This window comes from Bombina bombina, chromosome 11 (assembly GCF_027579735.1).
Source record: "Bombina bombina isolate aBomBom1 chromosome 11, aBomBom1.pri, whole genome shotgun sequence".
Taxonomy (NCBI): domain Eukaryota; kingdom Metazoa; phylum Chordata; class Amphibia; order Anura; family Bombinatoridae; genus Bombina; species Bombina bombina.
In genome coordinates this window covers 53,173,052-53,200,551 of record NC_069509.1, presented here as the reverse complement: position 1 = coordinate 53,200,551, position 27,500 = coordinate 53,173,052, and the positions used below count along the sequence as shown (strand labels likewise).

Genomic DNA, 27,500 nt, shown 5'->3' with positions numbered 1-27,500 from the left:
AAGTTGCATCATGAAATATGTTATAAATGTTGAAGCCATATTAAACTTCCACCGCAAAGATAACTCTTTGTTAAATATTCGGCGAAACGCGTCAGGTAACTCAGGGCGGTCAGAGGAATGCATGTACTGAATAGGTGTGTTGTTTTATTTGTACTCACATAATAAACGCTATGTTTTGATGATTTTCCCAAGCCATGGATGTTTATATGGCTTCAACATTTATAACATACAGTATCTTATGATGCAACTTGGATTACCTACTTCTTTATTATTAAATTGACATTGGCTTATTGCAGGATTATTTAACAAAAAGTATTTTGCTTGCATGTGGTTACCGGTTTAAAGGGATAACTGCTATTATTAGTTTATTGAAAAATATACCTAGGTATGCTCAGTATGGGCAGTAAGTTGGTAATTGGTGGCTTCACTTGATCCACATTTAGTATCTGCGCAAGAATCAAATAGCAATTTCTCAAATTAAGAGGATATGTAAAAGATATAAAAATAATCTTTAAATTCTGAAAATAATTTTTATTATTACAAACTAGTTTGATAAATAAAAACATATAAAAAGTGCTTTACTTTCCAAACTTTACATAAATTGTCCATGTTAGATAAAGTCTCTCCAAATTATCTATATAGTCTTAAAGGGACATAATACTCATATGCTAAATCACTTGAAACTGATGCAGTATAACTGTAAAAAGCTGACAGGAAAATATCACCTGAGCATCTCTATGTAAAAAAGAAAGATATTTTAGCTCACAATCTCCTCAGCTCAGCAGAGTAAGTTCTGTGTAAAAAGTTATAACTCGGCTGCTCCCAGCTGCAGGTAAAAAAAAAAAATGAATAAATAAACAGCAGCCAATCAGCATCAGCAGTGCTGAGGTCATGAACTCTTTTACTGTGATCTCATGAGATTTGACTTAAAGGGACAGTCTAGTCAAAACTAAACTTTCATGATTCAGATAGGGCATGCAATTTTAAACAACTTTCCAATTTACTTTTCTCCAACATAGGTGTGTCCGGTCCACGGCGTCATCCTTACTTGTGGGATATTCTCCTCCCCAACAGGAAATGGCAAAGAGCCCAGCAAAGCTGGTCACATGATCCCTCCTAGGCTCCGCCTTCCCCAGTCATTCTCTTTGCCGTTGTACAGGCAACATCTCCACGGAGATGGCTTAGAGTTTTTTGGTGTTTAACAGAATTCATGCTCTCAAATTGGCTAACTCTTTCACCCTAGACGCCACTTTGCAATTGGCTAGATTAGCGGCGAAAAATTCTGGGTTTGCTATTGTGGCGCGCAGAGCACTTTGGCTAAAATCTTGGTCAGCGGATGCGTCTTCCAAGAACAAATTGCTTAACATTCCTTTCAAGGGGAAAACGCTGTTTGGCCCTGACTTGAAAGAGATTATTTCTGATATCACTGGGGGCAAGGGCCACGCCCTTCCTCAGGATAGGTCTTTCAAGGCCAAAAATAAACCTAATTTTCGTCCCTTTCGCAGAAACGGACCAGCCCCAAGTGCTACGTCCTCTAAGCAAGAGGGTAATACTTCTCAAGCCAAGCCAGCCTGGAGGCCAATGCAAGGCTGGAACAAAGGAAAGCAGGCCAAGAAACCTGCCACTGCTACCAAGACAGCATGAGATGTTGGCCCCCGATCCGGGACCGGATCTGGTGGGGGGCAGACTCTCTCTCTTCGCTCAGGCTTGGGCAAGAGATGTTCTGGATCCTTGGGCGCTAGAAATAGTCTCCCAAGGTTATCTTCTGGAATTCAAGGGGCTTCCCCCAAGGGGGAGGTTCCACAGGTCTCAATTCCCTATATTTAAGAAATTATTTCCTATGGTCGACCCCAGAAAGGACTTATGGCAGACATTCCCCAAGGTCGAGGGGGCGGTTTCTACTCTAAACAAACGCACCACTATACCCATAGAAGATAGTTGTGCTTTCAAAGATCCTATGGATAAAAAATTAGAGGGTTTGCTTAAAAAGATGTTTGTTCAGCAAGGTTACCTTCTACAACCAATTTCATGCATTGTTCCTGTCACTACAGCAGCGTGTTTCTGGTTCGATGAACTAGAAAAGGCGCTCAATAAAGATTCTTCTTATGAGGAGATTTTGGAATACGGTTTCAATCAGACAACATGACGACGGTTGCGTACATCAACCATCGGGGGGAACAAGGAGTTCCCTGGCGATGGAAGAAGTGACCAAAATCATTCAATGGGCGGAGACTCACTCCTGCCACTTGTCTGCAATCCACATCCCAGGAGTGGAAAATTGGGAAGCGGATTTTCTGAGTCGTCAGACATTTCATCCGGGGGAGTGGGAACTCCATCCGGAAATCTTTGCCCAAATTACTCAGTTGTGGGGCATTCCAGACATGGATCTGATGGCCTCTCGTCAGAACTTCAAGGTTCCTTGCTACGGGTCCAGATCCAGGGATCCCAAGGCGACTCTAGTAGATGCACTAGTAGCACCTTGGACCTTCAAACTAGCTTATGTATTCCCGCCGTTTCCTCTCATCCCCAGGCTGGTAGCTAGGATCAATCAGGAGAGGGCATCGGTGATCTTGATAGCTCCTGCGTGGCCACGCAGGACTTGGTATGCAGACCTGGTGAATATGTCATCGGCTCCACCATGGAAGCTACCTTTGAGACGGGACCTTCTTGTTCAAGGTCCGTTCGAACATCCGAATCTGGTCTCACTCCAACTGACTGCCTGGAGATTGAACGCTTGATCTTATCAAAGCGAGGGTTCTCAGATTCTGTCATTGATACTCTTGTTCAGGCCAGAAAGCCTGTAACTAGAAAAATCTACCACAAAATATGGAAAAAATATATCTGTTGGTGTGAATCTAAAGGATTCCCTTGGGACAAGATAAAAATTCCTAAGATTCTATCCTTTCTTCAAGAAGGTTTGGAGAAAGGATTATCTGCAAGTTCTTTGAAGGGACAGATTTCTGCCTTATCTGTGTTACTTCACAAAAAGCTGGCAGCTGTGCCAGATGTTCAAGCCTTTGTTCAGGCTCTGGTTAGAATCAAGCCTGTTTACAAACCTTTGACTCCTCCTTGGAGTCTCAATTTAGTTCTTTCAGTTCTTCAGGGGGTTCCGTTTGAACCCTTACATTCCGTTGATATTAAGTTATTATCTTGGAAAGTTTTGTTTTTGGTTGCAATTTCTTCTGCTAGAAGAGTTTCAGAATTATCTGCTCTGCAGTGTTCTCCTCCTTATCTGGTGTTCCATGCAGATAAGGTGGTTTTGCGTACTAAACCTGGTTTTCTTCCGAAAGTTGTTTCTAACAAAAACATTAACCAGGAGATAGTCGTGCCTTCTTTGTGTCCGAATCCAGTTTCAAAGAAGGAACGTTTGTTGCACAATTTGGATGTAGTTCGTGCTTTAAAATTCTATTTAGATGCTACAAAGGATTTTAGACAAACATCTTCCTTGTTTGTTGTTTATTCTGGTAAAAGGAGAGGTCAAAAAGCAACTTCTACCTCTCTCTCCTTTTGGCTTAAAAGCATCATCAGATTGGCTTACGAGACTGCCGGACGGCAGCCTCCTGAAAGAATCACAGCTCATTCCACTAGGGCTGTGGCTTCCACATGGGCCTTCAAGAACGAGGCTTCTGTTGATCAGATATGTAAGGCAGCGACTTGGTCTTCACTGCACACTTTTACTAAATTTTACAAATTTGATACTTTTGCTTCTTCTGAGGCTATTTTTGGGAGAAAGGTTTTGCAAGCCGTGGTGCCTTCCATCTAGGTGACCTGATTTGCTCCCTCCCTTCATCCGTGTCCTAAAGCTTTGGTATTGGTTCCCACAAGTAAGGATGACGCCGTGGACCGGACACACCTATGTTGGAGAAAACAGAATTTATGTTTACCTGATAAATTACTTTCTCCAACGGTGTGTCCGGTCCACGGCCCGCCCTGGTTTTTTAATCAGGTCTGATAATTTATTTTCTTTAACTACAGTCACCACGGTATCATATGATTTCTCCTATGCAAATATTCCTCCTTTACGTCGGTCGAATGACTGGGGAAGGCGGAGCCTAGGAGGGATCATGTGACCAGCTTTGCTGGGCTCTTTGCCATTTCCTGTTGGGGAGGAGAATATCCCACAAGTAAGGATGACGCCGTGGACCGGACACACCGTTGGAGAAAGTAATTTATCAGGTAAACATAAATTCTGTTTTATCATCAAATTTGCTTTGTTCCCTTGGTGGTATTCCTAGATAGGCTCAAACTGATTTCTAAACAGTTGAAAACCGCCTCCTAGCTCAGAGCATTTTGAAAGTTTTTCACAGTTAGACTGTGCTAGTTCACATGTGTCATATAGATAACATTGTGCTCACTCCCGTGAAGTTATTTAGGAGTCTTCACCGATTGACTACACTGCATGTCTGTCAAAGGCACTTAGATAAGGAGACTGTCTGCAAAGGCTTAGATACAAGGTAATCACAGAGATAAAAAGCATATTAATATAACTGTGTAGGTTATGCAAAAACGGGGAATGGGTAATAAAGGGATTATCTATCTTTTTAAATAAGAAAAAATTTGGTGTAGACTGTCCCTTTAACTCTCATGAGATTTCATAGTAAACTTCCTTAAACTGAATAGGGAAATAACATGAGAGGGCACGTAAGCTCACTCCCTTAGCTGTCCCAGGTCAGACATACTGATTTGCTGCTTAGAAGTAATTTACAATGGGATGTGGCTACTGAGGACATTTTGAGTTATTATTATTATTATCATCATTTATTTGTATAGCGCCGCCAAATTCCGTAGCGCTGGGTACAATGATAGGGGTATACAATGACAAAGATCTGTGATACAATACAAAACATAACAAGACTAAACAAATCTAGCACAGGATGAAGAGGGCCCTGCTCCGGAGAGCTCACAGTCTATAGGTTTAGGGTGCAGAGACATAAGGTTGGGGTAGCTTGTTACATCGGTTGAATTTGCAGCAGTGAGTCAGGCAGTTCATGTACATGTATTAGCTTGGTTCGGATGCGGGATGGAGGAGAGATGGTAAGCCTCTCTGAATAGGTAGGTTTTCAAGGATCTTCTAAAGCTATACAAGGTTGGAGACAGTCTGATGGAGCGGGGTAGAGAGTTCCAGAGGACAGGAGCAGCACGTGCGAAGTCTTGGAGGCGGGAGTGGGATGTAGAGATAACAGGAGTGTAGAGACATAGGTCAGAGGTTGATCGAAGAGGACGGGATGGGGAGTGTTTCACGATGAGAGAGGAAATATAGTTGGGAGTTAGACTGTTGAGTGCTTTGTAGGTTAGGGCTAATACTTTAAATTGTATTCTGGAGTGTATGGGGAGCCAGTGTAGAGACTGGCAGAGCGGAGCAGCTGATGTAGATCGTCGACTTAGGTGGATGAGTCTAGCAGAAGCATTCATAATAGATTGGAGGGAGGAGAGGCGGTGTTTTGGAAGGCCATTTAAGAGTAGATTGCAATAATCAATGCGTGACAGGATGAGGGAATGAATAAGTATTTTTGTAGTATTTTGAGTAAGGAAGGGACGAATTCTGGAAATGTTGCGTAGGTGTGAATGGCAGGATTTGGTAAGTGTTTGTATATGTGGGTTGAATGTGAGTTCTGAGTCTAGTGTGACCCCAAGGCGGTGGACCTGGGGTGAGGTGTTGAGAATAGAGTCTCCAACCATCAGAGAAATGTCAGGTGTCGGATGTCTCGAAGAGGGGGGGAATAAGAAGCAGCTCAGTTTTGGACAGATTGAGTTGGAGGTAGTGTGAAGACATCCAAGAGAAAATTGCAGAGAGGCAGTCAGAAATCTGGTTGAGTAAAGAGGGAGAGATATCAGGAGAGGAAAGATAGATTTGGGTATCATCAGCATATAGGTGGTACTGGAATCCAAAGGAGGCTATAAGTTTTCCAAGGCAGGATGTATAAAGAGAGAAAAGCAAGGGACCCAAGACAGAGCCTTGCGGTACTCCAACTGAGAGAGGCATAGGATCACAAGATATGTTGTTAAAGGAAACTGAAAACGAGCGGTTTGAAAGATATGATGCAAACCAGGAGAGGGCTGTGTCTCGGATGCCAAATGAATGTAGTATTTTTAGGAGGAGAGGATGGTCAACTGTGTCAAAAGCTGCGGACAGGTCAAGAAGAATTAGTAATGAGTAATGGCCTTTTGCTTTGGCTGATAACAGGTCATTTGTTACTTTAGCAAGAGCGGTTTCTGTGTTTAGGGCGGAAACCAGATTGTAGTGGATCAAGTAAGGAGTTAGTTGTGAGAAATTGAGTTATCCGATTATAGACTAGTCGTTCCAATAATTTTGAAGCAAAGGGAAGTAAGGAGACCGGTCGATAGTTAGAAGGCGTGGAGGGGTCAAGCGAGGGCTTTTTTAGGATTGGTATGATTGACGCATGCTTGAATGTGTCAGGAAATGTGCCAGCAGTGAGGGATTGGTTAAAGAGATGGGTTAGGGCAGGGGTTAGTGAAGCAGAGAGAAGGGGAATAAGTCGTGAAGGAATAGGGTCAAGTGGGCAGGTTGTGAGATGAGCCGAGGATAGGAGTGCAGAGACTTCTTCCTCTGTTACAGGAGGGAAATAGCATAGATTTTTGTTAATAGAAGGGGTGGGTAGGATCGCTGGGTTTGTGGGGTGCGAGGTGCAGATCTCTTTTCTAATGGTGTCAATTTTATTTTTGAAGTGATCAGCAATAATTTGAGCAGTGAGGTTGGTAGTGGGCGGGGGGGCAGGCGGACGTAGAAGGGAGTTAAAGGTTGAGAACAGTTTTCTGGGGTTGGATGCGTGAGATGACACGAGGGAGGAGAAATAGACTTGTTTTGCCAGGCTGAGCGCAGAGTTGTAGGACTTAAGGGTGAATTTATAATGTTGGAAATCAGCAAAGGTGCGTGATTTCCTCCACTGCCGTTCAGCGGCCCGTGAGCATCGCTGAAGATATCTGGTCTGTTTAGTGTGCCACGGTTGCCGTCGAGTGATTGATGTACGTCGAAGAGTGGAGGGTGCAGTTTTGTCAAGTGTTGATTTTAGTGCCGAATTATACTGTAGACTCACGAGGGTTGGGCAAGAGAGGGATTAAATGTCAGAGAGCAGAGGACTCAGTTGAGTGGAAAAGTCTGTGAGATCCAAGTCATTTAAATTCCTGTGAGGTAGCAGTTTTTTGGGGGCTTGCAAAGATGTAGCAGGTAGAGTGAGAGAGAATGTTAATAGATGGTGGTCAGAGAGAGGAAAGGGGAAGTTAAGAGAGTTGGAAACAGCACAGAGATTTGTGAAGACCAGGTCTATGGAGTTGCCTTCACAGTGTGTTGGATATGTTGTCCACTGGGACAGGCCTAAAGAGGTGGTAAGGGATAGAAGTTTAGAGGCAGCAGCCGTGTTAGGCTTATCAAGGAGTATGTTGAGTAAAAATATCTTTCTTTTTTACATAGAGATGTTCAGGTGATATTTTCTAGTCAGCTTTTTACAGCTATGCTGCATCACTTTCAAGTGTTTCAACATTTGGGTATCATGGCCCTTTAAACATTTTAACCCAATAGTACCCAGTTTGTCCTCTGTAATACAATAACAACATAATCTTTCAGTAGTATTAACGGTACTTATACTATTCAAAATCCTCGCTTACTTATCAGTAAATTACATAAATCCCATCCTAGTGGACTTTTATGTCCCTTTAAAGGGACAGTCTAGTCAAAATTAAACCTTAATGATTCAGATAGGGAATGCACTTTTAAACAACTTTACAATTTATTTTTATCATCCAATTTGCTTTGTTATCTTGGTATTCTTGGTTGAACGCTAAACTTAGGTAGGCTCATATGCTAATTTCAAAGCCCTTAAAGGCCGCCTCTTATCTCAGTTCATTTTGACAGTTTTTCACAGCTAGACAGCGCTAGTTCATGTGCGCTATATAGATAACATTGTGCTCACTCCCGTGGAGTTAGGTTTTATAATGGATTAGAATAGCCATGAATTTGAAAAACATCTGCAAATCTGTTCTAATAGTTCTTCTTAGAAACTGCAATAGACCCCACTATGTCTGTCTTGTTCATATCTAATCTGTTTCTCCTACAGGGTGAAGGATCTATATACTGTATGGAAGTTGGTACAGAGCCACCTGCTCTCACACAGAGTACGATCATCTTTTATTTCTGTTTTTCACATTGTGACATCATCTATGGATTTGTTTTATTTTTCTTGCATCACTACTCTGTCATTCATATTATGTGATACACCCTTTTGTCACTGAGGCCCTGATGATCAAAAGTGCTGCGATGTGGCGATATGTTCAGAAGGGATTTGATGCAATGTTGAGAAAGCCGACAACATATTAAAAAAATGCCGACATTTCAGCATCACCAAGGGGCGTTTTTACTATACATCGCAATGGGTGGCAATGCTGGCAAAATATTCCAAGCAGTATCAGCACCAAAATTGCCGATGTAAAGTAAAGCATCCCTTTTTATATCTAGCACTGAGTCTAATAACTAGACCTATGTACCCCTAAACCGATATAACCCACCACCACAAACTAACCCTACACTACTTAACCCCTAAACTGTCAATAGCCCAGCGCGATAAACTTCCCTATTAACCCCTAAAAAACCATAACCCCCCACCGCATTAACAACTACACTACTTGACCCCTATACCGACAATACCCCCACCCTATTAACCCCTAAATCACCACAAACCGCAACACAAATACCCCTGTCCTATTAACCCTAAACCACCACAACCCACCACCGCAAGAAACCCCCTAACCTATTAACCCCTAAACTAACGAAACCCCCTAACCTTTAAACCACTACAACCGCCCAACTCAAACTACCCCTACACTACTTAACTACCTAACAGCTAACCCCCCAAGACCCTTAACTTAACACCAAAATTAAAAAACACTAACATTAAAAAAAAAAGCACATACAGAAAAAAGTACTATAAAAAAAATAAAAAAAAATAAAACAGTTATGCCTATCCTAAAACTAAAGTAGCCTTAAAAAAAAAGCCCACTCAAAAATGAAAAACCCTTTACTAACACTAAAACCTACTCTAAAAGGACATTTTGTAGGGCATTGCACTAAAGCACCGGTTTTCAAACCTCTCCTCAGGCCTCCCCAACAGGCCAGGTTTTCACAATTACATTGAATGAGAGTAGGTAAAATAACCATGGTTACTAATCAGCTGATTATTTCACCTGTGCTCCAGTTTGGATAACCTCAAAATGTGGCCTGTTAGGGAGACTGAGGACAGGTTTGAAAACCAGTGATCTAAAGCGATTAAACTCTTTTACTTGTCACAAAAATCCTTAATCTAAAACCAAAGCAAACTTCCCACCCCTACAAAAAAAACTATCCTAAAAAAAAACCCTAATAATAATAAATAAAAAAACAAAACAAAACCCTATCCCTGAAAAGAGAATATGGTAGAGCGTTGCCCTAAAGTAATTTCAGCTCTTTTGGGCAAACCCCCCCCCCCTTTTTTTTTTAGAATAGGGTTTTTTGGGGGGCAAAAGAGTTGTTAGACTTAGCAGGGCAATGCCCAACAAAATGTCTTTCTTAGGGCATCATTTTTTTTAATTATTTTTTTAATGTAGGCTTTTTTAGAATAGATTTTACTTAGGATACATTGCAGAGTATTGCAATATATTCCAAGGGCAGCCGTGCAGGTTAGGTATAGGGTTTCAGCCACCTTTTCAGTGTGAGTCAGGTAGTGTAGGTGTTACAGTTATTATTTGAAATGTTCGTGTCCCCCTCCCCCCCCCCCCCCCCGCCTGCTGAAAGTGGCGAGGTTGGTGGACCTTTGCAGAAGCCGTGATCCCTATTATTTCCTATGGGAGACAATTGCTATTCGTTGGCACTTTGCGAGTCCGTCCTCTTTTTTTTTTTTTTTATAGTATATTGACGGACTGCGAGGCCAGGAAGTCCGTTTTTCATTGGTCTGTCAATGATTTGAATATCAGTGTCTTCAAATTTGTACCCCCCTTTGTTTCCCATCATTTAGTGTGGAAAAATCTTGCTTGGTGTCTTTCTGTCTAACGGTTACCCAGAGATGACAATTCTTGTTATAGGTTGTCATTAGTTATATCTCTCCTGTTTCTAACATGTCACTGATGTGGTGATGCTCCCTTGCCCCCCCCCCCCCCCCCCCCCCCCCCCGATTTTCCTTTATGATATCGCTGGGTGGCACTTGTCATCTCGCACCAATGCAGTGCGTCTTGTGTGTTTGAACGATTCTCCCTTGTCTCTCAGTTTCCCAGTGCGTCACAGAGGAGCAGTCTCGTGGTCTGGCTTTGGTTCCTAAGATTCGTCTTGATGTTATGAGCTGTGAACTTCTGCGTCTCCTGCAGCTGACGGACAAGTTCATTATTCCCATCAGTTACAGCGTCCCACGCAAGGTACATTGCTTATTACTCAGTGAGGACCCCTAGATTTTTACCTTCGTATATACCATAGTTATCCATCAGAAACATAAAGAAGCCCTCCAGAGATTATTATTTGTCTAACACAGACTCTGCATCAAAGAAGATTTAGTTCTGCTAATAATAATAATAATAATAATAAATCATTTATATCAACATCAGAGTTTTGGCCCATGATAGGTCTTTTTTTAAGACAATAAACACCAGTTAATAATATATATATATATAAAGTTATATACGTATAGCATTTGTGGCGCATGTTCATTGTTGGTTCAGAACATATACAATGTATACTGACAGACTTTCTCTAACTCTCATTAGTCTGTCTGTGATACCCTCTCTCTTATGTGTCTGACACTGTCTTTATTAGTCCGTACAGGAGCTCCAGAAAGATCTATTTCCAGACACGAATGGCTGCTCCTCCGCGCTCTCAGCTCAGAGCTGGTGGGATGGAGACAACAAGCAGGTGAGAATCTCATTAGTATTCTGTGTAGTGTTTTGCACAACCAACTTGTAGGAACAGACCAGAGCTGTATCACTATTGAATCACTACACTGGGGTATTGAGACCAATCTTCAACCCCAGAGGTTCATTAGAATACCACATTTTTGCACGACACAAGGTTAAGACAGAGCTTTATAAATTTCAAGGGACAGTCTAGTCAAAATTAAAATTTCATATAGGGCATGCCATTTTAAACAACTTTCTAATTTACTTTTCTCTTGTAAGGTGTATCCAGTCCACGGGTTCATCCATTACTTGTGGGATATTCTCCTTCCCAACAGGAAGTTGCAAGAGGACACCCACAGCAGAGCTGTCTATATAGCTCCTCCCCTAACTGCCACCCCCAGTCATTCTCTTGCAACTCTTGACAAGAAAGGAAGTATCAAGAGATATGTGGTGACTTAGTGTAGTTTTACCTTCAATCAAGAGTTTGTTATTTTTAAACGGTACCGGCGTTGTACTGTTTTTCTCTCAGGCAGAAATTAGAAGAAGAATTCTGCCTGGAGATTTGATGATCTTAGCGGTTTGTAACTAAGGTCCATTGCTGTTCTCACACATAACTGATGAATATGGGAAAACTGAGGTATGTTCAGTATTTTTATTTCTAGACAGGATTAAAGCTCTTAAGTTAGCTAACTCCTTTATTTCTGACGCCATTTTTCATTTAGCCAAGCTAACGGCTAAGAATTCAGGTTTTGCCATTTGCCATAGCGTAGGGCGCTATGGCTTAAGTCCTGGTCAGCAGACGTTACTTCAAAGTCTAAGCTTCTTAACATCCCCTTCAAGGGACAGACCCTATTCGGGCCCGGTCTGAAGGAGATCATTTCTGATATTACTGGAGGAAAAGGTCACGCCCTTCCTCAGGATAGGTCCAATAAGTTAAGGACCAAACAGAATAATTTTCGTTCCTTTCGAAACTTCAAGACTGGCGCAGCTTCAGTTTCCTCTAATGCAAAACAAGAGGGAAATTTCGCCCAGTCCAAACCAGTCTGGATACCTAACCAGGCTTGGAACAAAGGGAAGCAGGCCAAGAAACCTGCGGCTGCCTCTAAGACAGCATGAAGGAGTAGCCCCCGATCCGGGACCAGATCTAGTGGGGGGCAGACTCTCTCTCTTCGTCCAGGCTTGGGCAAGAGACGTCCAGGATCCCTGGGCATTAGAGATTGTTTCCCAGGGATATCTTCTGGACTTCAAAGCTTCATCTCCAAAGGGGAGATTTCATCTCTCACAATTATCTGTAAACCAGATAAAGAGACAGGCATTCTTACGTTGTGTTCAAGACCTGCTGGTTATGGGAGTGATCCACCCAGTTCCAAGGGAGGGGCAGGGCTTCTATTCAAATCTGTTTATAGTTCCCAAAAAAGAGGGAACTTTCAGACCAATCTTGGATCTCAAAATCCTAAACAAATTTCTCAGGGTCCCATCCTTCAAGATGGAGACTATCCGAACCATCCTCCCTATGATCCAGGAGGGTCAATATATGACTACCGTGGACTTAAAGGATGCTTATCTCCACATTCCGATTCACAGAGATCATCATCAGTTCCTCAGGTTCGCCTTCTTAGACAGGCATTACCAGTTTGTGGCTCTTCCCTTCGGGTTAGCCACGGCACCAAGAATCTTTACGAAGGTTCTAGGGTCCCTACTGGTGGTTCTAAGGCCACGGGGCATAGCGGTGGCTCCTTACCTAGACGACATTCTGATACAGGCGTCGACTTTTCAAATCGCCAAGTCCCATACGGACATTGTTCTGGCCTTTCTGAGGTCTCACGGGTGGAAGGTGAACGAAGAAAAGAGTTCTCTCTCCCCTCTCACAAGAGTTTCCTTACTAGGAACACTGATAGATTCAATAGAAATGAAAAATTTTCTGACAGAGGTCAGGTTATCAAAGCTTCTAACTTCCTGCCGTGCTCTTCATTCCACTTCTCGGCCGTCAGTGGCTCAGTGTATGGAAGTAATCGGCCTAATGGTAGCGGCAATGGACATAGTTCCGTTTGCCCGCCTACATCTCAGACCACTGCAACTTTGCATGCTCAATCAGTGGAATGGGGATTACACAGATTTGTCCCCTCTGCTAAATCTGGATCAAGAGACCAGGGATTCTCTTCTCTGGTGGTTCTCTCGGGTCCATCTGTCCAGGGGAATGAGTTTCCACAGGCCAGAGTGGACTATAGTCACGACAGATGCCAGCCTTCTGGGCTGGGGCGCAGTCTGGAACTCCCTGAAGGCTCAGGGTTCGTGGACTCAGGAGGAAGCCCTCCTTCCGATAAACATTCTGGAACTGAGAGCGATATTCAATGCTCTTCAGGCATGACCTCAACTAGCTGCGGTCAGGTTCATCAGATTTCAGTCGGACAATATCACAACTATATCAACCATCAGGGGGGGACAAGAAGCCCCCTGGCAATGTTGGAGGTTTCAAAGATAATTCTATGGGCAGAGGTTCACTCTTGCCATCTCTCAGCTATCCATATCCCAGGAGTAGAGAACTGGGAGGAGGATTTTCTAAGTCGACAGACTTTTCATCCGGGGGAGTGGGAGCTCCATCCGGAGGTATTTGCCCAGCTGATTCAACTATGGGGCAAACCAGAACTGAATCTGATGGCGTCTCGTCAGAACACCAAGCTTCCTTGTTACGGGTCCAGGTCAAGGGATCCCCAGGCAGCGCTGATAGATGCTCTAGCAGTGCCCTGGTCCTTCAACCTGGCTTATGTGTTCCCACCATTTCCTCTCCTCCCTCGTCTGATTGCCAAGATCAAGCAGGAGAGAGCTTCAGTGATTTTGATAGCACCTGCGTGGCCACGCAAGACTTGGTATGCAGATCTGATGGACATGTCATCCCTTCCACCCTGGACTCTGCTGCTGAGGCAGGACCTTCTACTCCAAGGTCCATTCAAACATCCAAATCTAATTTCTCTGCGGCTGACTGCTTGGAGATTGAACGCTTGATTTTATCAAAACGTGGTTTCTCCGAGTCGGTCATTGATACCTTAATTCAGGCTCGAAAGCCTGTCACCAGGAAAATCTATCATAAGATATGGTGTAAATATCTTCATTGGTGTGAATCCAAGGGTTACTCATGGAGTAAATTCAGGATTCCTAGGATATTATCCTTTCTCCAAGAAGGATTGGAGAAGGGATTGTCAGCTAGTTCCTTAAAGGGACAGATTTTTGCTCTGTCTATTCTTCTGCACAAGCGTCTGGCAGATGTTCCAGACGTTCAAGCGTTTTGTCAGGCTTTAGTTAGAATCAAGCCTGTGTTTAAACCTGTTGCTCCGCCATGGAGTTTAAATTTAGTTCTTAAAGTTCTTCAAGGGGTTCCGTTTGAACCTCTGCATTCCATAGATATCAAGCTTTTATCTTGGAAATTTCTGTTTTTGGTAGCTATCTCTTCGACTCAAAGAGTTTCAGAGTTATCTGCCTTACAGTGTGATTCCCCTTATCTGATATTCCATACAGATAAGGTAGTGTTGCGTACCAAACCTGGATTTCTTCCTAAGGTGGTATCTAATAAGATTGTAGTTCCGTCACTGTGTCCTAATCCTTCTTCAAAGAGGGAACGTCTATTACACAATCTTGACGTGGTTCGTGCTTTAAAGTTTTATTTACAAGCTATTAAGGATTTTCGTCAAACATCTGCATTGTTTGTTGTCTACTCTGGACAGAGGAGAGGCCAAAAGGCTTCGGCATCTTCTCTTTCTTTTTGGCTGAGAAGCATAATCCGTTTAGCTTATGAGACTGCTGGCCAGCAGCCTCCTGAAAGAATTACAGCTCATTCCACTAGAGCGGTAGCTTCCACATGGGCTTTTAAAAATGAGGCCTCGGGGGCGGAGCTAACCGCCAAGCAGAGCAGACGCTTTTACACAGAGGTCTTCCACCTAATCCTATATTGAGCCACTTAATGCCATTATTCCCTAGGCAAAGCCTTAATTTTTATATCTATACACATGTCTTACTAAGGGACGCTTGAGCAGAGACTATAGAAAGCAGGCTCCAGCACAAAGCTCCGACATGAAGCAGCTCTGAGCCTCAGATGAACAAGCCGCCATCTTAGATCTTATCCTCTTCCTTATAAAGGCGGATTAAGCTACAGCATCACCGCATGACGGGTCCCAAGCTCATACACTAACGGGACAAGACCTGGACCTGCAACCAGACTGTCTCTAACAGTAATCTTACTGCACCTGCTGTGCCTAGTGATATTGTTATTGTTGCTACGCTCGGAGCTGCGGAACCCCCCCGAATCCCCCTCCCCTCTATTAACCTCTCTCCCTCCTCTATCTTCCTACTGGTGTCGGGGCCGAGAACTACTGAGGCAGCTACAGGGGTCAATCTCTATAACACTCCCGGGACGCACCTCACATACTGTTCCCGCACCTCTTCCTGAGACATGGAGCCTGCAGTACAAGAGGGAGACAGGGTGCCGCATCAATCGGAGGCCCACTACACTGACCTTCAGGAAATTTCCCTGGGCGCTTATAGATCTCGCCAAATACCTCCCACAAGTTCCGAGGGAGACGCCGCAGCAGAGGAGTGTTGTGACCCGCCCGGAGGCCGTCAGGCAGCACTACGTGAGTCTCAGAGACCAGTCTACTGTTAAACAAGCTTCAAGGATTGCGGGTACCTCACCGCTCCCCGAGACTTTGCAATTGAGGCCGCTCTCCCGCTACTACCCAGAGCCCTGGATTGCGATGGTTGCTGCCGCGCAGCCACTCCAGCTCAGAGACATGCTGAATGCTCTACTCTACCAGTCCTCCCAACCGGGAGTTTGAATACAGGTACCGCATAGCTCAGTCAACTCTGGACGATCTCAGGAGAGAGATGTACCGATTCGGCAACCAGCAGAATATTACATCCCATCAACAGTTGAGTTCCATAAGGCAGGGATTGGCTAAATTCTTCCTGACTTTCAGACTGTGACCGGTCCATGTTGAGGTTATGTTCACTGCTACCATTTGGGCCACATTACCTCACTATAAGATCTTCATTATGTACTAGTCTGACCCTTAAATGACTAGCTATAACTCTGAGAGATGGGGAACTTCTCTTTAGTCCTTAAACCTCACTAATACTAGCATGTATTATTTGTTATATTTAGCACTAGTCCCTCACAACCCGTTGTCTCTGTATGCTTTATATATTCCCCTGTACCACCGCACTTATGTGACTTGTTTTACCTCTTTTAATTGCTACTCTATATAATTGCACTCTGTGTTCTGGGAACTCCGGGTCGTTCAGCCTGGTCATCCGTGAGTGTTAATAAGATGAGAGGAGCTTGCTGCTTTCTATAAATATACAACAGGATGGACTGCCTATCAGTTATGCTCACAAACATAAGTAGTTCACTATAGCAGGATGCATATATTACTACATACTCCATACTTGTTCCAGATAGCTATCTTAGTATATTTGGACTTCTTGTAAACTCTGCATGTGAGTTGCTGATAACCATGTTGCTCAAAAAGTTTCAGTGCATGCTTGATATTTATAGATTATGAGAAGTTAGTCTGTATAACTGTTTAGCCCTATATCATAGCAACTCTAGATGTCAAACAATTTAGGAGGTAGCCAAGCTTGTTTTACTTTTAACTGTTACCTTGTTTCGCCAAGCTAGACACCGACAATTACTCCCCCTACACGCAGATTGACTACCAGCCAGTTTGCTGTTAACGCTTATGTCACTCAGGTTGGCTGGAGTTCAATTTAAAAGTTCCCTGATTCTAGCTTGGCCTTACTCTGTTCTATCTAGATATATTGACAGTATAACATACGATAACTATGCTTAACTAATGTTGGTCTGTTTAATATTTGCCACCCTAGAGACTCTGTTACGGTTGAATGTCCTTACTACCCCTTATTTTTTAAGTCTTTGCAAATTCACCATGGTTAAGATTGGGGAATATCTAGTTATGCACCAGCAAGTTTCCCTCCCCCGCACTTTAGACTCTAACCATATATCCAGAGTACTTACCAGGTTTATCCCCCCCCCCCCCTTTTTATACTTTTACATTTTTATATCAGCTACATTCCATGTAGAGAATTCTATTATAGCTCCGCCCCCCCCCCCCCTATACTGGGTCCTATACCCATTTTTCTTTAATCCAAGCGGCTCTTGTCTGCTGTAATCTTTCCTTCTCTCACAATATTCTTGTTAAGTTATATCCCTTTTTCGATACAGACTTCATGATTAATCCAAAAAGTCCCCGCCAGCTATTAGATAAATGTATTTTCTACCACAAGTAGACTCGCAGATCTCTCACTATATTATCACTCAAAACCCACTTCAGTCTACAGGGAGTGGTTTTCTTGCCCTATCCCATTACGAAGCAGGGATATAACTTTGTTAACTTATATTCATAATATTCCATATAATATTAAAAAGAGACCCTATACTCCTTTCTGAGCAACCCCACCTCTATGCTCTCCAACAAATGAAAAACTACGTATGTGGAAAGAGCAAGCTAATCATCATCATACCAATATCTAAGACTTATTGTTTACCTTTATATGTTTGTAATTCCTATGCACATACTCTTGTGGAGTTGTATTACTTTATTTTGTTCTGTTTGTCTCAATAAAAATATTTATAAATAAAAATGAGGCCTCTGTTGAACAGATTTGTAAGGCGGCGACTTGGTCTTCGCTTCATACTTTTTCTAAATTCTACAAATTTGATACTTTTGCTTCCTCGGAGGCTATTTTTGGGAGAAAGGTCTTGCAGGCAGTGGTGCCTTCCATTTAAGTTCCTGCCTTGTCCCTCCCTTCATCTGTTTCCTAAAGCTTTGGTATTGGTATCCCACAAGTAATGGATGAACCCGTTGACTGGATACACCTTACAAGAGAAAACAAAATTTATGCTTACCTGATAAATTTCTTTCTCTTGTGGTGTATCCAGTCCATGGCCCGCCCTGTCACTTTAAGGCAAGTGTTTTATTTTTAAACTACAGTCACCACTGCACCCTATAGTTTCTCCTTTTTCTTGCTTGTCTTCGGATTGAATGACTGGGGGTGGCAGTTAGGGGAGGAGCTATATAGACAGCTCTGCTGTGGGTGTCCTCTTGCAACTTCCTGTTGGGAAGGAGAATATCCCACAAGTAATGGATGAACCCGTGGACTGGATACACCACAAGAGAAAGAAATTTATCAGGTAAGCATAAATTTAGTTTTTTCATCAAATTTGCTCATTTCTAAGCCCTTGAAGGCCTCCTCTTAGCTCAGTCCATTTTGACAGTTTTTCACAGACACTGCTAGTTCATGTTTGTCATATAGATAACATTGTGCTCATGCCCGTGAAGTTACTTATGAGAGGGCACTGATTGGCTGCAGAGGCTTAGTAGATACAAGGTAATCACAGAGGTAAAAAGTATATTAATATTACAGTGTTGGTTATGCAAAACTGGGAAATGTGTAATAAAGGCATTATTTATCTTTTTAAACAATAAAAATTCTGGAATAGACTGTCCCTTTAAATAGAAGTGCCCAACTCATCACTAGTAACAGACTGCTCACTGGCTCACAGGACATCTCCCACAAACAGATTTTTTTTTTTGTCAGTACATGAGCGTCCATTTTTCAAAGAAACAAAATATTTGTGCCTTTCCTCTGAGTATCATAATATCTATACCTCTCCGCAGAGCATTGCACTCTTTGATACTTATGCAGAGTTTAGCCTTTTTCTTTAATGATGACACCAAGGACAGCTTCCCTGCAGCGTTCTGTACAAACAGCTTATTACATTACCATTTTCAAGAGGAGTCATATGCCATAGAATTGCTCCTACTGTACAATGAATTACAGTGATTGCAGAGTGCAGTTTTCATCACACTAGCGGCCTTACTTCTGCTGATGATAACGTTCTTTAACATTCTACCATTCCCGTTATACAAAGCTCCTTGCTTTATGTTATTCATTTTTCTCAGCAGATCATCATACAATGGGTTATATCATATGCTTGTTATCTGCAGGTTCAAAAGGTTTCCTTAGATCCCTCCTACAAGCCTGGTCATTCCTATAACTCCAGCAAAGTGGCTGTGAATAATCGCCGGGAACAGGACATTGTGTCACCAGATGCAGAGCCGAGCGTGAGTATGCGCTCCACTATAGCGCGGTTTGTAGTATTCTTTATATTGTATTATTTGTTACAGTATGTGCCAGATATCCGTAAGTTGAGGTAACATGTTATTGAAGCAAATATTACAGAGCACAGACCCCTTAAGCAATATCTTTATACGTAAGTATACTGCATGTGTATTATTTTTAATATATACAGTGTATATGTGTAACTTTGCTCTGTTTACCCCTTCCAATTGTATTATACTAAAGCACATTAAATATTTCTTCCTTTATGTGCTAGAATAAAATTTAGCCATAGGTTAACAACGTTATCTGAAATGTATGAGCCAGCCAGAATACTGAGTAGCCACCCATACATTTTTCTTAGACCCAGCCAAGGAATCTACATATGTAGAAAATTTTAAAAAGTTAGGCGATAGGGGTAACATTTTAGGAACTACAGTTCCTTGGCTCTCTGATTTGTCAAGCCCTGGAGGGGCCTTAAATCGAGAGAGAGAGACTATTCTTCCCATGTTCACCAGATGATTATAGTGAAGTCTGGGGCATCTGTCAGAAATATGGCCTGTTCTCCCCGCCTCAAAATATGTCTCAGGAATATTTTTAAATACGGGTCAGGATTAAATGACATTTTAAATGCTTATACATTTATTTTGTATGCAGATGTAGATGCAGCTAAGACTGCTAAGTGCCTAATTGCTGTTTTATAAGCTGTGTATAAACCTTACATCACCACATGTTCTTTCACCCATCAGGAGGGCAGTGCCGTGTCCTCTCCCACCAGTTCTCTCACCTCCCCGTCTAGCGGAATTGTCTCAAGCACAAGCCAGCGATCACTGCAAAGCATTTTGGGTAAGACAACAACAGACAGCCCTTCATTACCTGAAAAAAAGTTGTGAGTTAAATTGAAGGTTGATCAGTGACATCAGGTTCTGGGTTGGTTCTCAGTATCAGAAGTGTAATATATTTCTCCAACATAGGTGTGTCCGGTCCACGGCGTCATCCTTACTTGTGGGATATTCTCTTCCCCAACAGGAAATGGCAAAGAGCCCAGCAAAGCTGGTCACATGATCCCTCCTAGGCTCCGCCTACCCCAGTCATTCTCTTTGCCGTTGTACAGGCAACATCTCCACGGAGATGGCTTAGAGTTTTTTAGTGTTTAACTGTAGTTTTTATTATTCAATCAAGAGTTTGTTATTTTAAAATAGTGCTGGTATGTACTATTTACTCTGAAACAGAAAAGAGATGAAGATTTCTGTTTGTAAGAGGAAAATGATTTTAGCAACCGTTACTAAAATCCATGGCTGTTCCACACAGGACTGTTGAGAGGAATTAACTTCAGTTGGGGGAACAGTGAGCAGTCTTTTGCTGCTTGAGGTATGACACATTCTAACAAGACGATGTAATGCTGGAAGCTGTCATTTTCCCTATGGGATCCGGTAAGCCATTTTTATTCAGACAGTAAATAAGGGCTTCACAAGGGCTTATTAAGACTGTAGACATTTTCTGGGCTAAATCGATTCATATATACACATATTTAGCCTTGAGGAATCATTTAATCTGGGTATTTTTGTAAAATAATATCGGCAGGCACTGTTTTAGACACCTTATTCTCTAGGGGCTTTCCCTAATCATAGGCAGAGCCTCATTTTCGCGCCGGTATTGCGCACTTGTTTTTGAGAAGCATGACATGCAGTCGCATGTGTGAGGAGCTCTGATACATAGAAAAGACTTTCTGAAGGCGTCATTTGGTATCGTATTCCCCTTTGGGCTTGGTTGGGTCTCAGCAAAGCAGATACCAGGGACTGTAAAGGGGTTAAAGATAAAAACGGCTCCGGTTCCTTTATTTTAAGGGTTAAAGCTTCCAAATTTGGTGTGCAATACTTTTAAGGCTTTAAGACACTGTGGTGAAATTTTGGTGAATTTTGAACAATTCCTTCATACTTTTTCGCAATTGCAGTAATAAAGTGTGTTCAGTTTAAAATTTAAAGTGACAGTAACGGTTTTATTTTAAAACGTTTTTTGTACTTTGTTATCAAGTTTATGCCTGTTTAACATGTCTGAACTACCAGATAGACTGTGTTCTGAATGTGGGGAAGCCAAGGTTCCTTCTCATTTAAATAGATGTGATTTATGTGATACTGAAAATGATGCCCAAGATGATTCCTCAAGTGAGGGGAGTAAGCATGGTACTGCATCATTCCCTCCTTCGTCTACACCAGTCTTGCCCACTCAGGAGGCCCCTAGTACATCTAGCGCGCCAATACTCCTTACTATGCAACAATTAACGGCTGTAATGGATAATTCTATCAAAAACATTTTAGCCAAAATGCCCACTTATCAGAGTAAGCGCGACTGCTCTGTTTTAGATACTGAAGAGCATGAGGACGCTGATGATAATGGTTCTGAAATGCCCCTACACCAGTCTGAGGGGGCCAGGGAGGTTTTGTCTGAGGGAGAAATTTCAGATTCAGGGAAAATTTCTCAACAAGCTGAACCCGATGTGATTACATTTAAATTTAAGTTGGAACATCTCCGCGCTCTGCTTAAGGAGGTATTATCCACTCTGGATGATTGTGAGAATTTGATCATCCCAGAGAAACTATGTAAAATGGACAAGTTCCTAGAGGTCCCGGGGCTCCCAGAAGCTTTTCCTATACCCAAGCGGGTGGCGGACATTGTAAATAAAGAATGGGAAAGGCCCGGTATACCTTTCGTCCCTCCCCCCATATTTAAAAAATTGTTTCCTATGGTCGACCCCAGAAAGGACTTATGGCAGACAGTCCCCAAGGTCGAGGGAGCGGTTTCTACTTTAAACAAACGCACCACTATACCCATAGAAGATAGTTGTGCTTTCAAAGATCCTATGGATAAAAAATTAGAAGGTTTGCTTAAAAAGATGTTTGTTCAGCAAGGTTACCTTCTACAACCAATTTCATGCATTGTCCCTGTCACTACAGCCGCGTGTTTCTGGTTCGATGAGCTAGTAAAGGCGATCGATAGTGATTCTCCTCCTTATGAGGAGATTATGGACAGAATCCGTGCTCTCAAATTGGCTAATTCTTTCACCCTAGACGCCACTTTGCAATTGGCTAGGTTAGCGGCGAAGAATTCTGGGTTTGCTATTGTGGCGCGCAGAGCGCTTTGGTTGAAATCTTGGTCAGCGGATGCGTCTTCCAAGAACAAACTACTTAACATTCCTTTCAAGGGGAAAACGCTGGTTGGCCCTGACTTGAAAGAGATTATCTCTGATATCACTGGGGGTAAGGGCCACGCCCTTCCTCAGGATAGGTCTTTCAAGGCCAAAAATAAACCTAATTTTCGTCCCTTTCGTAGAAACGGACCAGCCCCAAGTGCTACGTCCTCTAAGCAAGAGGGTAATACTTCTCAAGCCAAGCCAGCCTGGAGACCAATGCAAGGCTGGAACAAGGGAAAGCAGGCCAAGAAACCTGCCACTGCTACCAAGACAGCATGAAATGTTGGCCCCCGATCCGGGACCGGATCTGGTGGGGGGCAGACTCTCTCTCTTCGCTCAGGCTTGGGCAAGAGATGTTCTGGATCCTTGGGCACTAGAAATAGTCTCCCAAGGTTATCTTCTGGAATTCAAGGGGCTTCCCCCAAGGGGGAGGTTCCACAGGTCTCAATTGTCTTCAGACCACATAAAGAGACAGGCATTCTTACATTGTGTAGAAGACCTGTTAAAAATGGGAGTGATTCATCCTGTTCCATTAGGAGAACAAGGGATGGGGTTCTACTCCAATCTGTTCGTAGTTCCCAAAAAAGAGGGAACGTTCAGACCAATCTTAGATCTCAAGATCTTAAACAAGTTTCTCAAGGTTCCATCGTTCAAAATGGAAACCATTCGAACAATTCTTCCTTCCATCCAGGAAGGTCAATTCATGACCACGGTGGATTTAAAGGATGCGTTACTACATATTCCTATCCACAAGGAACATCATCGGTTCCTAAGGTTCGCATTCCTGGACAAGCATTACCAGTTCGTGGCGCTTCCTTTCGGATTAGCCACTGCTCCAAGGATTTTCACAAAGGTACTAGGGTCCCTTCTAGCGGTACTAAGACCAAGGGGCATTGCAGTAGTTCCTTACTTGGACGACATTCTGATTCAAGCGTCGTCCCTTCCTCAAGCAAAGGCTCACACGGACATAGTCCTGGCCTTTCTCAGATCTCACGGATGGAAAGTGAACGTGGAAAAGAGTTCTCTATCTCCGTCGACAAGGGTTCCCTTCTTGGGAACAATAATAGACTCCTTAGAAATGAGGATTTTTCTGACAGAGGCCAGAAAAACAAAACTTCTAAACTCTTGTCAAACACTTCATTCCGTTCCTCTTCCTTCCATAGCGCAGTGCATGGAAGTAATAGGTTTGATGGTAGCGGCAATGGACATAGTTCCTTTTGCGCGCATTCATCTAAGACCATTACAACTGTGCATGCTCAGTCAGTGGAATGGGGACTATACAGACTTGTCTCCGAAGATACAAGTAAATCAGAGGACCAGAGACTCACTCCGTTGGTGGCTGTCCCTGGACAACCTGTCACAAGGGATGACCTTCCGCAGACCAGAGTGGGTCATTGTCACGACCGACGCCAGTCTGATGTGCTGGGGCGCGGTCTGGGGACCCCTGAAAGCTCAGGGTCTTTGGTCTCGGGAAGAATCTCTTCTACCGATAAATATTCTGGAACTGAGAGCGATATTCAATGCTCTCAAGGCTTGGCCTCAGCTAGCAAAGGCCAAGTTCATACGGTTTCAATCAGACAACATGACGACTGTTGCGTACATCAACCATCAGGGGGGAACAAGGAGTTCCCTGGCGATGGAAGAAGTGACCAAAATCATTCAATGGGCGGAGACTCACTCCTGCCACCTGTCTGCAATCCACATCCCAGGAGTGGAAAATTGGGAAGCGGATTTTCTGAGTCGTCAGACATTACATCCGGGGGAGTGGGAACTCCATCCGGAAATCTTTGCCCAAATTACTCAACTGTGGGGCATTCCAGACATGGATCTGATGGCCTCTCGTCAGAACTTCAAGGTTCCTTGCTACGGGTCCAGATCCAGGGATCCCAAGGCGACTCTAGTAGATGCACTAGTAGCACCTTGGACCTTCAAACTAGCTTATGTATTCCCGCCGTTTCCTCTCATCCCCAGGCTGGTAGCCAGGATCAATCAGGAGAGGGCGTCGGTGATCTTGATAGCTCCTGCGTGGCCACGCAGGACTTGGTATGCAGATCTGGTGAATATGTCATCGGCTCCACCATGGAAGCTACCTTTGAGACGAGACCTTCTTGTTCAAGGTCCGTTCGAACATCCGAATCTGGTCTCACTCCAGCTGACTGCTTGGAGATTGAACGCTTGATCTTATCAAAACGAAGGTTCTCAGATTCTGTTATTGATACTCTTGTTCAGGCCAGAAAGCCTGTAACTAGAAAAATTTACCACAAAATATGGAAAAAATATATCTGTTGGTGTGAATCTAAAGGATTCCCTTGGGACAAGGTAAAGATTCCTAAGATTCTATCCTTTCTTCAAGAAGGATTGGAGAAAGGATTATCTGCAAGTTCCTTGAAGGGACAGATTTCTGCCTTGTCTGTGTTACTTCACAAAAAGCTGGCAGCTGTGCCAGATGTTCAAGCCTTTGTTCAGGCTCTGGTTAGAATCAAGCCTGTTTACAAACCTTTGACTCCTCCTTGGAGTCTCAACTTAGTTCTTTCAGTTCTTCAGGGGGTTCCGTTTGAACCCTTACATTCCGTTGATATTAAGTTATTATCTTGGAAAGTTTTGTTTTTGGTTGCAATTTCTTCTGCTAGAAGAGTTTCAGAATTATCTGCTCTGCAGTGTTCTCCTCCTTATCTGGTGTTCCATGCAGATAAGGTGGTTTTACGTACTAAACCTGGTTTTCTTCCAAAAGTTGTTTCTAACAAAAACATTAACCAGGAGATAGTCGTGCCTTCTTTGTGTCCGAAACCAGTTTCAAAGAAGGAACGTTTGTTGCACAATTTGGATGTTGTTCGCGCTCTAAAATTCTATTTAGATGCTACAAAGGATTTTAGACAAACATCTTCCTTGTTTGTTGTTTATTCTGGTAAAAGGAGAGGTCAAAAAGCAACTTCTACCTCTCTCTCTTTTTGGATTAAAAGCATCATCAGATTGGCTTATGAGACTGCTGGACGGCAGCCTCCTGAAAGAATCACAGCTCATTCCACTAGGGCTGTGGCTTCCACATGGGCCTTCAAGAACGAGGCTTCTGTTGATCAGATATGTAGGGCAGCGACTTGGTCTTCACTGCACACTTTTACCAAATTTTACAAGTTTGATACTTTTGCTTCTTCTGAGGCTATTTTTGGGAGAAAGGTTTTGCAAGCCGTGGTGCCTTCCATTTAGGTGACCTGATTTGCTCCCTCCCTTCATCCGTGTCCTAAAGCTTTGGTATTGGTTCCCACAAGTAAGGATGACGCCGTGGACCGGACACACCTATGTTGGAGAAAACAGAATTTATGTTTACCTGATAAATTACTTTCTCCAACGGTGTGTCCGGTCCACGGCCCGCCCTGGTTTTTTAATCAGGTCTGATAATTTATTTTCTTTAACTACAGTCACCACGGTATCATATGGTTTCTCCTATGCAAATATTCCTCCTTAACGTCGGTCGAATGACTGGGGTAGGCGGAGCCTAGGAGGGATCATGTGACCAGCTTTGCTGGGCTCTTTGCCATTTCCTGTTGGGGAAGAGAATATCCCACAAGTAAGGATGACGCCGTGGACCGGACACACCGTTGGAGAAAGTAATTTATCAGGTAAACATAAATTCTGTTTTTTTTACTTTGATAGAAAAAGAAAGACCCAACAATAAATATATAAATACACACACACACATATATATATATATATATATATATATACACACACACACACACACACACACACACACACACACACACATATATATATATATATATATATATATATATATATATATATACATACATACATACATGTAAATATAGTCCTCACTGTAATACGTTAAAATGTTTGTGACAACTTTAGTGACACATTATTTTAGGTATAATATTAATATGCTAAAAATGTACAAACCTCTTGCCTTATATGTGTTTTTTTCTATATTTGTATTTAATATTAAAAGTAAAAATGTTTTAAGGTTTTTTTTTGGTTGGTATTATGATGCTTCTACAGTGCTCGGAAAAAAATGCAGACGGACAGAATGCCGAAGCACATTTGTACGTCAGACATATGTCCGAGGGACTGTGTTCCGATGTCGGGCGAGGGCATATACGCTCCAGAGTGCTCTCTTCTAATCAGAGCCTCAGGCGCCGCCACCGTCTCTGGGAACCTAACCATGGGCTCCACCACCCACAAAGTGCTTTTATTTGTCTGTCTATCTGTCTGTCTATCTTTTGATCTCTAGCTATCCTTATCTATCTTGTGGCTGGACTGTTATCCGACAGCCATTTATCTGTCGAAATATTATCCGTCACAAAAATGTCAGTCGGACAAATGTCTGTTGGATAATAGTCCGGCCATGTGCTTCTTCATATGCACTTATTATAATGGTATGGGTGGTCTTTCCTTCTCACTGATAACTTTTCATCTCAGGTCCCAGCTCGCGTTTCCGTCACACTCAGGGAACAGTTTTACACCGTGACAATCACATCACCAACCTCAGGGGAGTGAGCCAGAGCACACCGGGGGAAAGTGACGGATTCTGCCTGAACCACGAGAGGCTGGCACTACCACTGTCTGGCCCAGGGGGGCAGATTGCTGTATTGGAGGTAAATGAGATAGCAGAAGCACTTAAAGCATACTAAGGCAAACAGCTGATTATAGTTAATTGTATTCGAATCAGCTGCAGTAACACTCTTTCAAGTGGGCTGTTTTTTTTCTCCCACCCTCACTAGGATGTTGATTTTTGCTGCTGCTGTTTGTTTATATAGCTTTTTATAGCCAATTTTGTAGTATTGACATTTTTAGTATAGTTGTTGGTTTAAATGGGCAAAATCAGCTATTTCAAATGGCAACATAAAGGTCAATTATCTACTTCAGACCTCATGCTGTACTTTTCTGTGCATTGAAATTATTCTATTAAACTCTAAGATAGATAGATAGATAGATAGACTTGTTGCATAGGCAATTAGCACATCTAGGCAAGTATCCCTGCTTGGCTTTCTCCAGAAGTACTATATATATTGTTACCACTGCACCAGAGGATTCTGGGTAAGATATGCAAATTACATATGCAATATCTCAAACATTTTGCTTCTGGTATTATGTTAAAACACAGCAATCCCCTTTTGGGGTAAGTAGAGCAGAAACAAAACCACAAAAAAAAAAGAGATAATCCAAATTATTTTAATATGATTGTATATTTACTTTACTAACTTCCAATTGAGTTTTCCATTACTCATCAAAACGGTTCTTGGCAGAGTTTCATAAAGGGGAATACATCAGCATTCTGTCTTATCTTACTGACAGC

General features: G+C 42.7%; 1 protein-coding gene across 2 annotated transcripts in view; it reads left to right on the top strand.

The window, feature by feature from the left end:
* Positions 1–27,500, top strand: part of LOC128642390 (mitochondrial import inner membrane translocase subunit tim16) — a 353,230-nt gene that overhangs the window by 240,256 nt on the left and 85,474 nt on the right. For both annotated transcript variants that reach the window (XM_053695146.1, XM_053695144.1), the window contains exons 11-16: positions 8,073–8,130; positions 10,250–10,395; positions 10,790–10,885; positions 18,888–19,004; positions 19,749–19,845; positions 26,624–26,799. In XM_053695146.1, the coding sequence (XP_053551121.1) occupies positions 8,073–8,130; positions 10,250–10,395; positions 10,790–10,885; positions 18,888–19,004; positions 19,749–19,845; positions 26,624–26,799 (690 nt within the window). The remainder of the gene's footprint in view (positions 1–8,072; positions 8,131–10,249; positions 10,396–10,789; positions 10,886–18,887; positions 19,005–19,748; positions 19,846–26,623; positions 26,800–27,500) is intronic.